This window comes from Myotis nattereri (genome assembly GCF_964212035.1).
Source record: "Myotis nattereri genome assembly, chromosome: 6".
Classification (NCBI taxonomy): Eukaryota; Metazoa; Chordata; class Mammalia; order Chiroptera; family Vespertilionidae; genus Myotis; species Myotis nattereri.
The window spans coordinates 40305884-40318251 of NC_138081.1; the positions used below are offsets into that span (position 1 = coordinate 40305884).

General features: G+C 39.4%; 1 protein-coding gene across 1 annotated transcript in view; it reads right to left on the reverse strand.

Annotated features, from left to right (window-relative positions):
* PHIP (PHIP subunit of CUL4-Ring ligase complex) overlaps positions 1 to 12368 on the reverse strand; it is a 157415-nt gene that overhangs the window by 52908 nt on the left and 92139 nt on the right. Inside the window, exons 18-20 of the mRNA XM_081095074.1 lie at positions 6373 to 6510; positions 4261 to 4444; positions 630 to 747 (exon numbers count right to left, since the gene is read on the reverse strand). Coding sequence (XP_080951200.1) covers positions 630 to 747; positions 4261 to 4444; positions 6373 to 6510 — 440 coding nt within the window. The remainder of the gene's footprint in view (positions 1 to 629; positions 748 to 4260; positions 4445 to 6372; positions 6511 to 12368) is intronic.

Consider the following 12368-nt stretch of genomic DNA (forward strand, 5'->3'; position numbering starts at 1 on the left):
TAAATACAGAATGTGGGAAAAGTTCTGCGTCAGATGAAAAGACAACAGTCCAAAAAAAAGTCCAACATGGCGACAGAAATAAAACTCAATAAATGTAAGAATTTAAACCTGCCCTGGTCGGTGTTGTGCAGTGGTTAGAGCGTTGGCCTGCACACCGAAGAATCGCTTGCTTGATTCTTGGTCACAAGCGCGTACCTGCCCCGTCTCCAGAGCAATGTGGCGGCTCTGCCCCTTCATGGCGCCGGAGGAAAGCGTGGAAGCCTCCAGCCTCCTGCACTGTGCTCCTTCCCCTGGTAGGTGGGCCAGGGGACACTCTGAGTGTGAGCGGTGGGTGGCAAAGGACTGGTGATTGGGGCACTATGGGCTCTCAACCCTGCCCTCCCCAGCTCAGGTGGTCCCGTCTAATATGCTAATGGTCTGGTCGTTATGAATTAGAGTGTCCTGGCTATTAGAATATTAGCTCTTTATTGGTATAGGTAATACATGAGGAAATCAAGAAATAACTATAATAATTTTACTTCATTAAGCATCTTATTTTAAAAGTTGACATCTTTTATTACAAAAGGGTCTTAAAAAGGTTACTAAATTTATAAAGAAAATATTACACATCAAAAGTAATTACTATTTACCTTGGAGACAGTGGGTGTTTTACTCTCTTTTGGAGCAGTTAAGTGTTTTCTTTTCTCTTCTGATCTGTAAGTCTTTATTTCTTCTTCTCCCTTTGCAGTTCTCCAGTCTTCTTGCCTACTGAAAGAAAATTAAAAGCCACATGTTAATCTTGAATTTTTACAACTAATTTCTCACCTAAAGAGGTATTGGGTGTTAGAGAAGGAATGTTACTCTTAATGTTTTTCTTTTAGAGAGGCATATGATAAATATTTCTGAGTTTATATTCATAGATTATGTGCTCTGTACATTTGGCATTAGGTGACTGAAACATGGTAAAGATAGACTGACCACTTGAACTTGATACTACTGGTTCTGCTATGTTTGTTGGCAAATCAAATATTAGGTTCTGGGAACATGATTATATTCCTAAGGTAACTGCTCTATAGAGTTAGAAATTGGATTTATGTGGAAATATTACATCAGTATAGGGCTTATGCTGTGATAATCTTTTGTGCCAAATAGCTAAAATCCTAAAATAAAAATAAATTGAAAAGGCACAACAGAACCTTCTGGCTGAACTAACATAACCCAAATCCCTGAAAGAAGTACATTCTTTCCAGTGAAAGGCAAGTCAGCCTTCATCTACTGAAAAACTTCAACTCTATCCAGAATTCAGCTGAAATTGTACAACAGAAAACGTTGAGTAACATTAATTGTGAATTACAATGTCATGAAACCTGAACTCACAAGGACAAAAATCAAAATTTTGATTTTTACTTTAATTCTTTACAATTTTCAAGTTTTAGAACTATAATTTTTCCTGGAGATTTCACAGCTGCGAGTTAACATTCAAATTTGGAAAAGTTCTATAAAGTTAATTTTGTTTTTACTAGAGTACATTAATGTCATTTTACTTAACTGCAAAATCTCTTTTGCAGCTGGTCATAATTCTGAGTGGAAAATGAGTTAATTTAAATCTTATGAAAATAATAGCCTTGATTTAATTTTTGTTAGTTCTTAACCATTTATTTGTAGTTTTTTAAATTAAAATTTTTATTGAGATAACTATAGATTCACATACAATTTTAAGAAATAATAAGATTCCTTTATCCTTTACCCAGTTTTTTCCATGGTAGTATCTTGCAAAACTGTAGTACAATATCACAACCTGGATATTGACACTGATACAATCCATCAATATTCAGAACTCCCAAGTTTTACTTGTACTTGTGTATATAGGTGTTAGACAGCCGTGGGCAAACTACGGCCCGCGGGCCGGATTCGGCCCGTTTGAAATGAATAAAACTAAAAAAAAAAAAGACCATACCCTTTTATGTAATGATGTTTACTTTGAATTTATATTAGTTCACACAAACACTCCATCCATGCTTTTGTTCTGGCCCTCCGGTCCAGTTTAAGAACCCATTGTGGCCCTCGAGTCAAAAAGTTTGCCCACCCCTGTGTTAGAATGTGATTACTTGTACCACATGTGTACGTTTATGTATCCATCACCACAGAGATCACTTGTTGTGCCCTTCTAATTATCATAATTTATCTTTATCTCCTCTTCCTCAGCCCTTTTTCTCCCCAATGTCTAGCCATCACTAGTATGTTCTCTATGTCTTTTTCTTATAGCAAAGTAGTATTCCATGCAGTGGATATACCACAGTTTGTTTAAACACACACCAATTGAAGAACATACCTGGGTTGTTTCTAGGTTTTGGCTATTACAAATAAAGCTGCTATATATCATCAATGTTCATGTTTTTGTGTGAACATAAGTTTTAATTCCTTTGGTATACATCCCCAAAAGGATAAGCACTGGTAAATGCATATTTAGGTTTTTAAGAAGGGGAGAAGTGAACTAATTCCTGGAAGAAAAAGCCAGCTTAGCAATCTATATATTCTGCTCTGCATTTTAAATAAGTAAATCAGCTGCTTCTCCATGGGGAGAAATACCGAGAAGCTCAATGTTACCTGTTATTGGAGTTTATTAGAAAGCGCACTTTAATGCCAAGTAAAAGCCACATTATCTTGTTTATACAAGATAAAGCCACAGCTGTATCAATTATAAAAAGTAATATTCTGATTTCCTGTTTTATGCTTTTTTTTATTTTAAATTACCTTACCAGCCCCCCAACCCTAATAATAAGAATGAAAAAGTGGATAGGAATCCAACTAAAAATAAAGTGAAAGTTAATTTTTATTAAAGACATTCAGGTGTATTTTCCATCAGATAAAGTTATTGTTCAAATGTATACTTTAGGTGTACATTTAATCCTACCCTAACACAAATTTGAAGTATTGTCCAATAAAAAAGCATTTCCTATATAAACATTCACATTCAAAGGTATTTATTTTAATCATAGATGCTCTTCAACTTAAGATAAGGTTACGTCCCGATACACTCATTATAAGTTGAAAATATTGGAAATCAAATATGCATTTAATACACCTAAACTAACCAACATCACAACTTAACTCAGTCTACCTTAAACATGCTCAGAACATAATACCCTAAAAAAACACTGGCAACATAGAGTATAGGAGGTTTACTGTCATGATTGCCTATCTGACAGGGAGCTGCAACGCACTACCACTACCCAACCAGCATCATGAGCAAGTATCATATTGCCAGTCAAAGAAAAGATCAAAATTAAATATTTGAAGTATGGTTTCTACTGAATGAAAATCATTTTCACACCATTGTAAAGTAAAAAAATTCGTAAGAGACTGTCTGTAAATAACTATTATCTTTTGAGTTTTTTAAGAAATAGAAAATCTTGCCCTAGCTGGTTTGGCTCAGTGGATAGAGCGTCGATCTATGGACTGAACGGTCCTGGGTTCAATTCCAGTCAAGGGCACATGCTGGGGTTGCGGGCTCGATCCCCAGCAAGGGGTGTGTAGGAGGCAGCCAATCAATGATTCTCTTTCATCATTGATGTTTCTCTCTACCTCTCCCTTCCTCTCTGAAATCAGTAAGAATAAAAAAGAAATAGAAAATCCTAAAATCAAATTCACATTTTGACCTTCACATTTTTTTATTATAGTGTAGTATTAAGAGTATGTAGTCTGCTGGATTCAGATGGACCACATTCATGAATTACTAAAGAATAAAAAAGAACTGGTTTTAAAGTTCCCTTATAGCATGAGCCTCAAGAAAAAGATTATATCAAATCAATACTTTTAAGTTTATACATGTATAATATACTCGAATACAAAAAAGAATCATTTTAATATATAAACATATTTATATAATGTATTACCAATAAGTAATTTTCATTATGCCTGTGAATGATACGAATAATGAATAAAATCCATTGAAAATTTAATTACAACAAATTTCTGGAGTGTTTTAAGCTACAATTAAATAATACAGGTTAAGATTTAAATATGCTAGTCAATAAATTTCATATTTGGTTAATCCAAATTTATTATTTCCCCCATTCACCCTAACACATCTTCCCTTCATATCCTTTACATGACTCATTCTAGAAAAAAACATGTATTACATTTTTTACAATTAGTTTAAAAGGCTAGCTCTTCAGATAAATTTAAAATAAATTACAGTGCTTAAAAGGTACTTTTAAGACTATAATTCAAAATAAACACAAACAACTGGGGTACATAAGAATCCACAACTCCACTTACCTGGCTACACCGGCTGAAAGCTCAGGTACTACCACCCTTCGACTCCAAGCTACAAGATCTCGCTCTGTGGCTATTTCACTTCTTGGTGCATTGCTGTGCATTTGCCGTACTCCTTCAATCTGTCCACTCCGCCTTAGCCCAACATTTGGAGGTGAATGAACTTCTGAGGTAGAGCTTACAGAACCTTAGTAAAAAATATAGTAAGTTATATTTAGAGACACTTCTCCATTAACTTATAATAGAAAAAAAACCCCTGCACTAACTTCCACATGAAACTTCATATTGTGGCAAATAATAAATTACCAAATCAGGAACTTAACCATAGGCAAAAGTTTAATGAAAATAAAACATAGTTATTCAGTTGATTAGATATGTTAATAAACATATCTAATAGTCGTAAGTATTGACTATTAAGGCCCGAAGATGTAAAATAATTACTTTTTAAAAATGCTCACCATGTATTTTGGGGATCTACACTAATAAAAGGGAAACATGGTAATTGGCGTACGACCGCTACCCTTTTCATTGGCGAATCAGCGAGATATGCAAATTAACTGTCAGCCAAGATGGCGGCCGGCAGCCAGGCAGCTTGAAACTAACATGAGGCTTGCTTGCCTCAGTGATGGAGGATCACTGGAGGAAACCAACGTTTCCTGCCTGCGGCTGCAGGCCTCTGAGCCGGCAGTTTAAGAAACATTGTAACAAATACCTCCGCTCTTCAGCCAGCAGATTCGCAACATTGTAAGCAAAGGCCAGAAATATACTTTCAGCCGCGGAGGCCTAAGAGCTGGAGCCAAGCCTCAAGGTAAAGCTGGCCCAGAATAAAAAAGAAAAAAAAAGAAAAAAAGGAGCGGTTGGGAACTTCAGTCACTCCCAGCCTGAAAACAGCCCTCAGCCCCTCACCCAGACTGGCCAGGCACCCCAGTGGGGACCCCCACCCTGATCCAGGACACCCTTCAGGGCAAACCAGCCGGCCCCACCCATGCACCAGGCCTCTACCCTATATAGTAAAAGGGTAATATGCCCCCCGGCACCGGGATCATCATGACAGGGGGCAGCGCCCAAACCCCCTGATCGCCCTGCGGCTCTGTGTGTGACAGGGGGTGGGGCCCCAACCCCCTGAGCAGCCCTGCTCTGTGCCTGATAGGGGGGAGCTCTCCAAACCCCCCCTCCCCATGGGCCCTGCTCTGTGTGTGACGGGGTAGAGCCATAACCTCCCCATTGGCCCTGCCCTGAGTGTGAGAGTGGCGGCGCCCCAACCCCCTGATGGGCCCTGCTCTGTGGGTGATAGAGGGCGGTGCCCCAACCCCCTGATTGGCCCTGTTCTGTGCGTGACAGGGGGTGGCGCTGCAACCTCCCCATCGACCCAGCCTTGAGTGTGACAGGGGGTGGTGCCCCAACCCCCCAATCGGCCCTACCCTGAGAGTGACTGAGGGCGGCATCACAACCTCCCAATCTGCCCTGCTCTGTGTATGACGGGGCGGCGCCCCAACTCCCCAATCGGCCCTGCTCTGAGCCCGACCAGGGGCTGCACCTAGGTATTGGGCCTGCCCTCTGCCACCCGGGAGCAGGCCTAAGCCAGCAGGGCGTTATCTCCCGAGGGGTCCCAGTTGGCGAGAGGGCACAGGCCGGGCTGAGGGACCCCTCCTCCCCCCGAGTGCACAAATTTTTGTGCACCGTGCCTCTAGTAATGATATAAAAAGCAGAAACAGACAAACCCAAGGACACTTATGGTTCATAAATTTGCTTTAACTTTTCTCTTAAAGTTTAATCATATACAACAAAGTGATTAGTTGTTTGAGAATGTGGCTCTGAATACATTTTATAAATTACTGAATAACATTTATTTTGATTTTGAAAGTTTTCTAAGTTCTACATGATTATTATGGGGTATTTGGAAGAATATACATATTAAAAATTCTATCTACTGTTTAAAACCTTACATTAGGAACATTTTCTTAGGTCATTAAATATTTTTCAAAAACATTATCATTTTGGCACATAGTATTTCATTTTATAGATGTACAATAATTTGTTTAATCTCGTCTCTACTGTTAAAAATATAGACTGTTTTGGGTTTTTAATATTTCACTTAAGAGCATCACATCTTACCTCTACTTAAACGGCTGGTATTACTGACACCTGCTTCACCAGAACGCCTCAGGTCTTGCTCCTGTTGTAGTCTTTGAATCATGCTGTCCAGTGGGCTGATCTCCTGATTCACTTGCTGACTTAAAACTTGGTTCAGTCCTATGTAATAAGACATAAAATGCTAAGAATACTTTAGTCAACTATTCAAACCATTTCACTCATTTACCTCACTTTGAGTCTAGAAGTAAAAGTAAATTTTGCTTGAGAACACCTAAAATGATCAACAGTAAATGATGCGAGTAAATGGAAACATGTCCCCATCAATCTTAATCTATTGAAAATTGAAATGATGAGGATATCTGAGTGTTTATCATGATTAAGGCACTCATATAATCATTTAGGTATGTATGATTAACTCTAATTTGCAAGTGAGAAAACCAAAATAAATAAAGTTATATAACAGGACTTCATCTTAGAGATCATAGTTGTGTGTGTGTGTGTTTTAAAGGCAAATCTGATTACCTACTTTCCAAAAAAAATAAATAAATAAATCTTTACAGGTTAATTATTCAACAAATTCTTGAGTGTCTATTATGTGCGAGGGACTATGCCAAAGAACTGAGGATCCAGTGGTGAATAAGAAACATCAAAGGCCCTAACCGGTTTGGCTCAGTGGATAGAGCATCGGCCTGCGGACTCAAGGGTCCCAGGTTCGGTTCCGGTCAAGGGCATGTACCTTGGTTGCGGGCACATCCCCAGTTGGGAGTGTGCAGCAGGCAGCTGATTGGTGTTTCTCTCTCATCGATGTTTCTAAGTCTCTATCCCACTCCCTTACTCTCTTTAAAAAATCAATAAAATATATTAAAAAAAAATAGTCACCTTAAAAAAAAAAAAAAAAAAGAAACATCAAGGTCCCTGACCTTCAGGAAGCTGACAATCCAATGGGGAAATTGAACAATAAACTCATACATAGATACAGATTGTAAAAAAGGTTTAAATAAAGATGATTAGAAAGAGAAAATAGGAAAGGGATATGATACTATGGTGAGTCACAAAAGTCAAAGAAGCCCTCCTTGAGAATGCAGCATTTGACCTAACACTTAAAGAAGAATTGGTAATCCTTGTGGGGAGGTAGAATAAGAACACTCCAGATAGAAGGCTAAGAGTCGATGGAAAGACTCTGAGGTAGGAGGGAACTTAATGTGTTTTAACCCACTCTACTTTTCCAGCATCAACTCTCACCTGTACCATATGAAACTACTTGACTCTTACTCTTATGGGATAAACATCTTTATGCTTTGACCATAATACTTTCACTTCAAGTATACACGTGATTATCACTATCTTATCCTTTAAGCACCAACTAAAATGGTATCTTCATGACATTTCATTCGTGAAATCTTCCCAAACCATCTCTGAAAAAATTAGCCGTTATTCTCTTTCATTTAATCGAACAATATGTACATGTATATCTCAAGTGTTCAGCCCAATACAGAAAGGAAGCCCAAAAGCATGGGTTCCTCAAAAGCCTGGATTGACTTATTTATTTTAATATTCTAATTCTAAATCTAGCACAAAGCTAGATATACAAATATGTTCAATCCTGCTCAATGAATAAAAAATGTTTAAGTGTCATGAGATATAGGAAAGCACTGACATGAGACTTGAGAAGGGAGCAATCAATATGAGGTATGAAGGTATAGAAGAGAATATTTGATGAGATCAAACTTTTAACATGGGCTACGAAAAGAAGACACAAAAGGTATCTTACAGTAAAAAAGTATTAATGCTTGGCTGGTGTGACTCAGTGGTTGAGCATTGACCTATGAACCAGAAGGTCACAGTTCAATTCCCAGTCAAGGCACATACTCAGGTTGCAGGCTCTATCCCCAACAGCAGGGCATGCAGGAGGCAACCAATCAATTATTTTCTCTCATCAATGATGTTTTCACTTCTTTCTCCCTTCCTCTCTGAAATGAATTATATATATATATATACACACACACATATATATATATTTTAAAGTATAGTAATGAAGATATAAAGGAAGGGATACATGTATTACGCTTATAATGTTATAAAATAAGAGAAAACTAAAAATCAATGGGATAAAATAATTTGTCCAAGGTCACAAAGATAGAAAGTGGTAAAAGAAGAAAGAGGTAACTGTTAAAATGCCTATGGATGCTTCTTTCCTGGTATGCTGCTAGCAAAACATCTCATGTATAAATAACCATGAGTAATTTTACATAGCTCAAGTTTACAATTGAAGAAACACATTTAAAGTGTATTGTTCAGAGTAAATATAACAAAGTGCATTAGAGTCAATTTTTTATTACAATAGCCACCATCTATTTTTACCTAGCACGACAGATATTTTTCAAAAATAAATATTATTATAGATCTAGATTTTCAAATAGAAATTTAGTTAGCAATGCTGAGTTGACTGGTAGAATCAACATCATTAAAATGTCCATACTGCCCAAAGCAATCTATAAATTCAACACACTTCCCATTAAAATACCAATGGCATATTTCACAGACTTAGAATGTACTCTCCAAAAATTCATCTGGAATAAAAAATGACCCCGAATAGCTGCAGCGATCCTGAGAAAGAACAAAGTAGGTGGGATCTCAATACCAGATATCAAGCTGTATTACAAAGCCACTGTTCTCAAAACTGCCTGGTACTGGCACAAGAACAGACATATAGATCAATGGAATAGAATAGAGAGCCCAGAAATCAGCCCCAACCAATACGCTCAATTAATATTTGACAAAGGAGGCAAGAACATACAATGGAGTCAAGATAGTCTCTTCAATAAATGGTGTTGGGAAAATTGGACAGATATATGCAAGAAAATGAAACTAGACCACCAACTTACACCATACACAAAAATAAAGTCAAAATGGATAAAGGACTTAAACATACAACGGGAAACCATACAAATACTAGAAGAATCCAAAGGCAACAAAATCTCAGACATATGCCGAAGCAATTTCTTCACCGATACAGCTCCTAGGGCAATTGAAACTAAAGAGAAAATGAACAAATGGGACTACATCAAAATAAAAAGCTTCTGCACAGCAAAAGAAACCATCAACAAAACAACAAGAAAACCCACTGCGTGGGAAAACATATTTGCCAATGTCATATCTGATAAGGGCCTAATCTCCAAAATTTATAGGGAACTCATACAACTTAACAAAAGGAAGATAAACAATCCAATCAAAAAATGGGCAAAGGACCTAAACAGACACCTTTCAAAAGAGGACATTCAGAAAGCCAAGAGACATATGAAAACATGCTCAAAGTCACTAATCATCCTAGAGATGTAAATCAAAACAACAATGAGGTACCTACCATCTCACACCTGTCAGACTGGCTATCATCAACAAATCAACAAATCAACAAACGACAAGTGCTGGAGAGGATGTGGAGAAAAAGGAACACTTGTGCACTGCTGGTGGGAATGCAGACTGGTGCAGCCACTATGGAAGACAGTATGGAGTTTCCTGAAAAAACTAAAAATGGAACTCCCATTTGACCCTGTGATCCCACTTCTAGGAATATATCCCAAGAAACCAGAAACACCAGTCAGAAAGGATATATGCACCCCTATGTTCATAGCGGCACAATTCACCATAGCTAAGATCTGGAAACAGCCTAAGTGCCCATCTGTAGATGAATGGATTAGAAAACTCTGGTACATCTACACGATGGAATACTATGCTGCTGTAAAAAAGAAGGAACTCTTACCATTTGCAACGTCATGGATGGAACTGGAGAGCATTATGCTAAGTGAAAAAAGCCAGTCAATGAAGGAAAAATACCACATGATCTCACTCATTTATGGATAATAAAGACCATTATAAACTTATGAACAAAAATAGATACAGCGGCAGAGTTGCCTCAAACAGACTGTCAAACTACAGCAGGAAGGCTGGGGAGGGTGGGAGGGCAGGAGGGGGGTGGGTAAGAGATCAACCAAAGGACTTGTATGCATGCATATAAGCATAACCAATGGACATAAGACACGGGGGGGTAGGGGAGGCCAGGGGATTGTCAAGGGGGGGGGGGGGGGAAGGAGACATATGTAATACTCGTTGTAATACTTTAATAATAATAAAAAAATAATGCTGAGTTAAAAAAAAATTATTACTGCCTGTCTCACATGGCTCAGTGGTTGAGCATCAACCTATGAACCAGGAGGTCATGGTTCAATTCCCAGGCGGGGCACATGCCTGGGTATCCCCAGTGGAAGCTGTGCAGGAGGCAGCCAATCAGTGATTCTCACTCATCAATGATGTTAGTATCTCTCTCTCACTCTCTTCCTCTTCCCCTCTAAAATCATATAAAAATAAATTTTAAAAATATATAAAAAATAAACAATTCTTTTGTTCTGTTTTTGTATTTTTTAACTCTTAATGAAATAAATAATATTTAACCTGAATTCTATGACCTAGAACACTTAAAAATTCTGTGATTTCCTTTGAAGCCACAATTATTGCTATGGGTTCTCTTGTGGCCCTGTACTGATAACCAGTGTCTATTTCATTTTCAAAATCAAGTCTACTTTTTAGAGCAACGTCAGCTTAGTATGGAAGAAACAATTGACTGGAAGTCAAGCTGAGTTTGAGTCCCTATGATTTCATATACTTTAACTCGGACAAGATAGACTCTTGTTTTCATTTTCTAAACTTTTAGGATTGAGATACCATAGATATAAGGATTAAATGAAAGCCCTTTATAAAAAGTTAAATGAAGAAAAAAGTAATCACACTAATTAGTAGCACTATAATTTTAATAAGGGAATCATTTCCTCATTTCCTTATGCCTAAAATCCAAGCCATGCTGTGTCCCTGTAATGAGACATTTTAATTTCACATACTCCAGATACTCAGGTCTGCTGGATTGTACTACACTCTACAAGTGGCAGCAGGGACTATTTCATTCATGTTTCTCCACAGCCTTCATCCTGAGTGGGTATGTATAGTTACAAAAGCAGTCTTTCCTATGTAATATGTTTATCTTCATGAAATTTCATGACCAATCCTTTAAGAAAAATAAGTGGGTGCTCTACAATGCAATGAAATAGTTTTTTCTATGCTGCCTATAGAATCTGAATTCATTACTTAAGTTACTTATTATACACTAGAGGCCCGGTGCACACAAATTTGTGCCCTGGAGGGGCGGGGGGGAGGGGGGGGGAGGTGTCCCTCAGCCAGGCCTATGCCCTCTTGTAGTCTGGGACCCCTCGGAGGATGTCCACCTGCTGGCTTAGGCCTGCTCCCTGGGGGGTGGGTGGGGGGGGGTGTGTCAGGCCCAAGCTGGCAGTCAGACATCCCTCTGGCAGTACAGCAGCCCACGGGCGATGTCCACTTACCAACAGGGAGCAGACCTAAGCTGCAATCGGACATCCTTAGCACTGCTAAGGAGGCCGGAGAGGCTCCCGCCACCACCACTGTGCTGGCAGCCATTAGCCTGGCTTGTGGCTGAGCAGAGCTCCCCCTGTGGGAGCGCACTGACCACCAGGGGACAGCTCCTGCATTGAGCATCTGCCCCCTGGTGGTCAGTGTGTGTCATAGTGACCAGTCACTCCCAGTGGTTCTGCTGTTTGCATATTACCCTTTTATTATATAGCATAGAGGCCTGGTGCAAGGGTGGGGGCCGGCTGGTTTGCCCTGAAGGGTGTCCCGGATCAGGGTGGGGGTCCCACTGGGGTGCCTGGCCAGACTGGGTGAGGAGCTGATGGGTGTTTTCAGGCTGGTCACACCCCCTTCAGGGTTGGGTGTCCCCACTGTGGTGCCTGGCCAGCCTGGATGAGGGGCTGATGGATCACTGTTTGCAGGCTGGTCAAGCCCCTCCCTGTTGGGAAGCTCACCCCATGGAGGTTTGGCCAGCCTGGGTGAGGGGCTGATGGCTGTTTTCAGGCTGGCCACACCCCCTTTAGGGTGGGGGGTCCTCGCTGGGGTGCCTGGTCAGTCTGGGTGAGGGGCTGAGGCCGTTTTCAGGC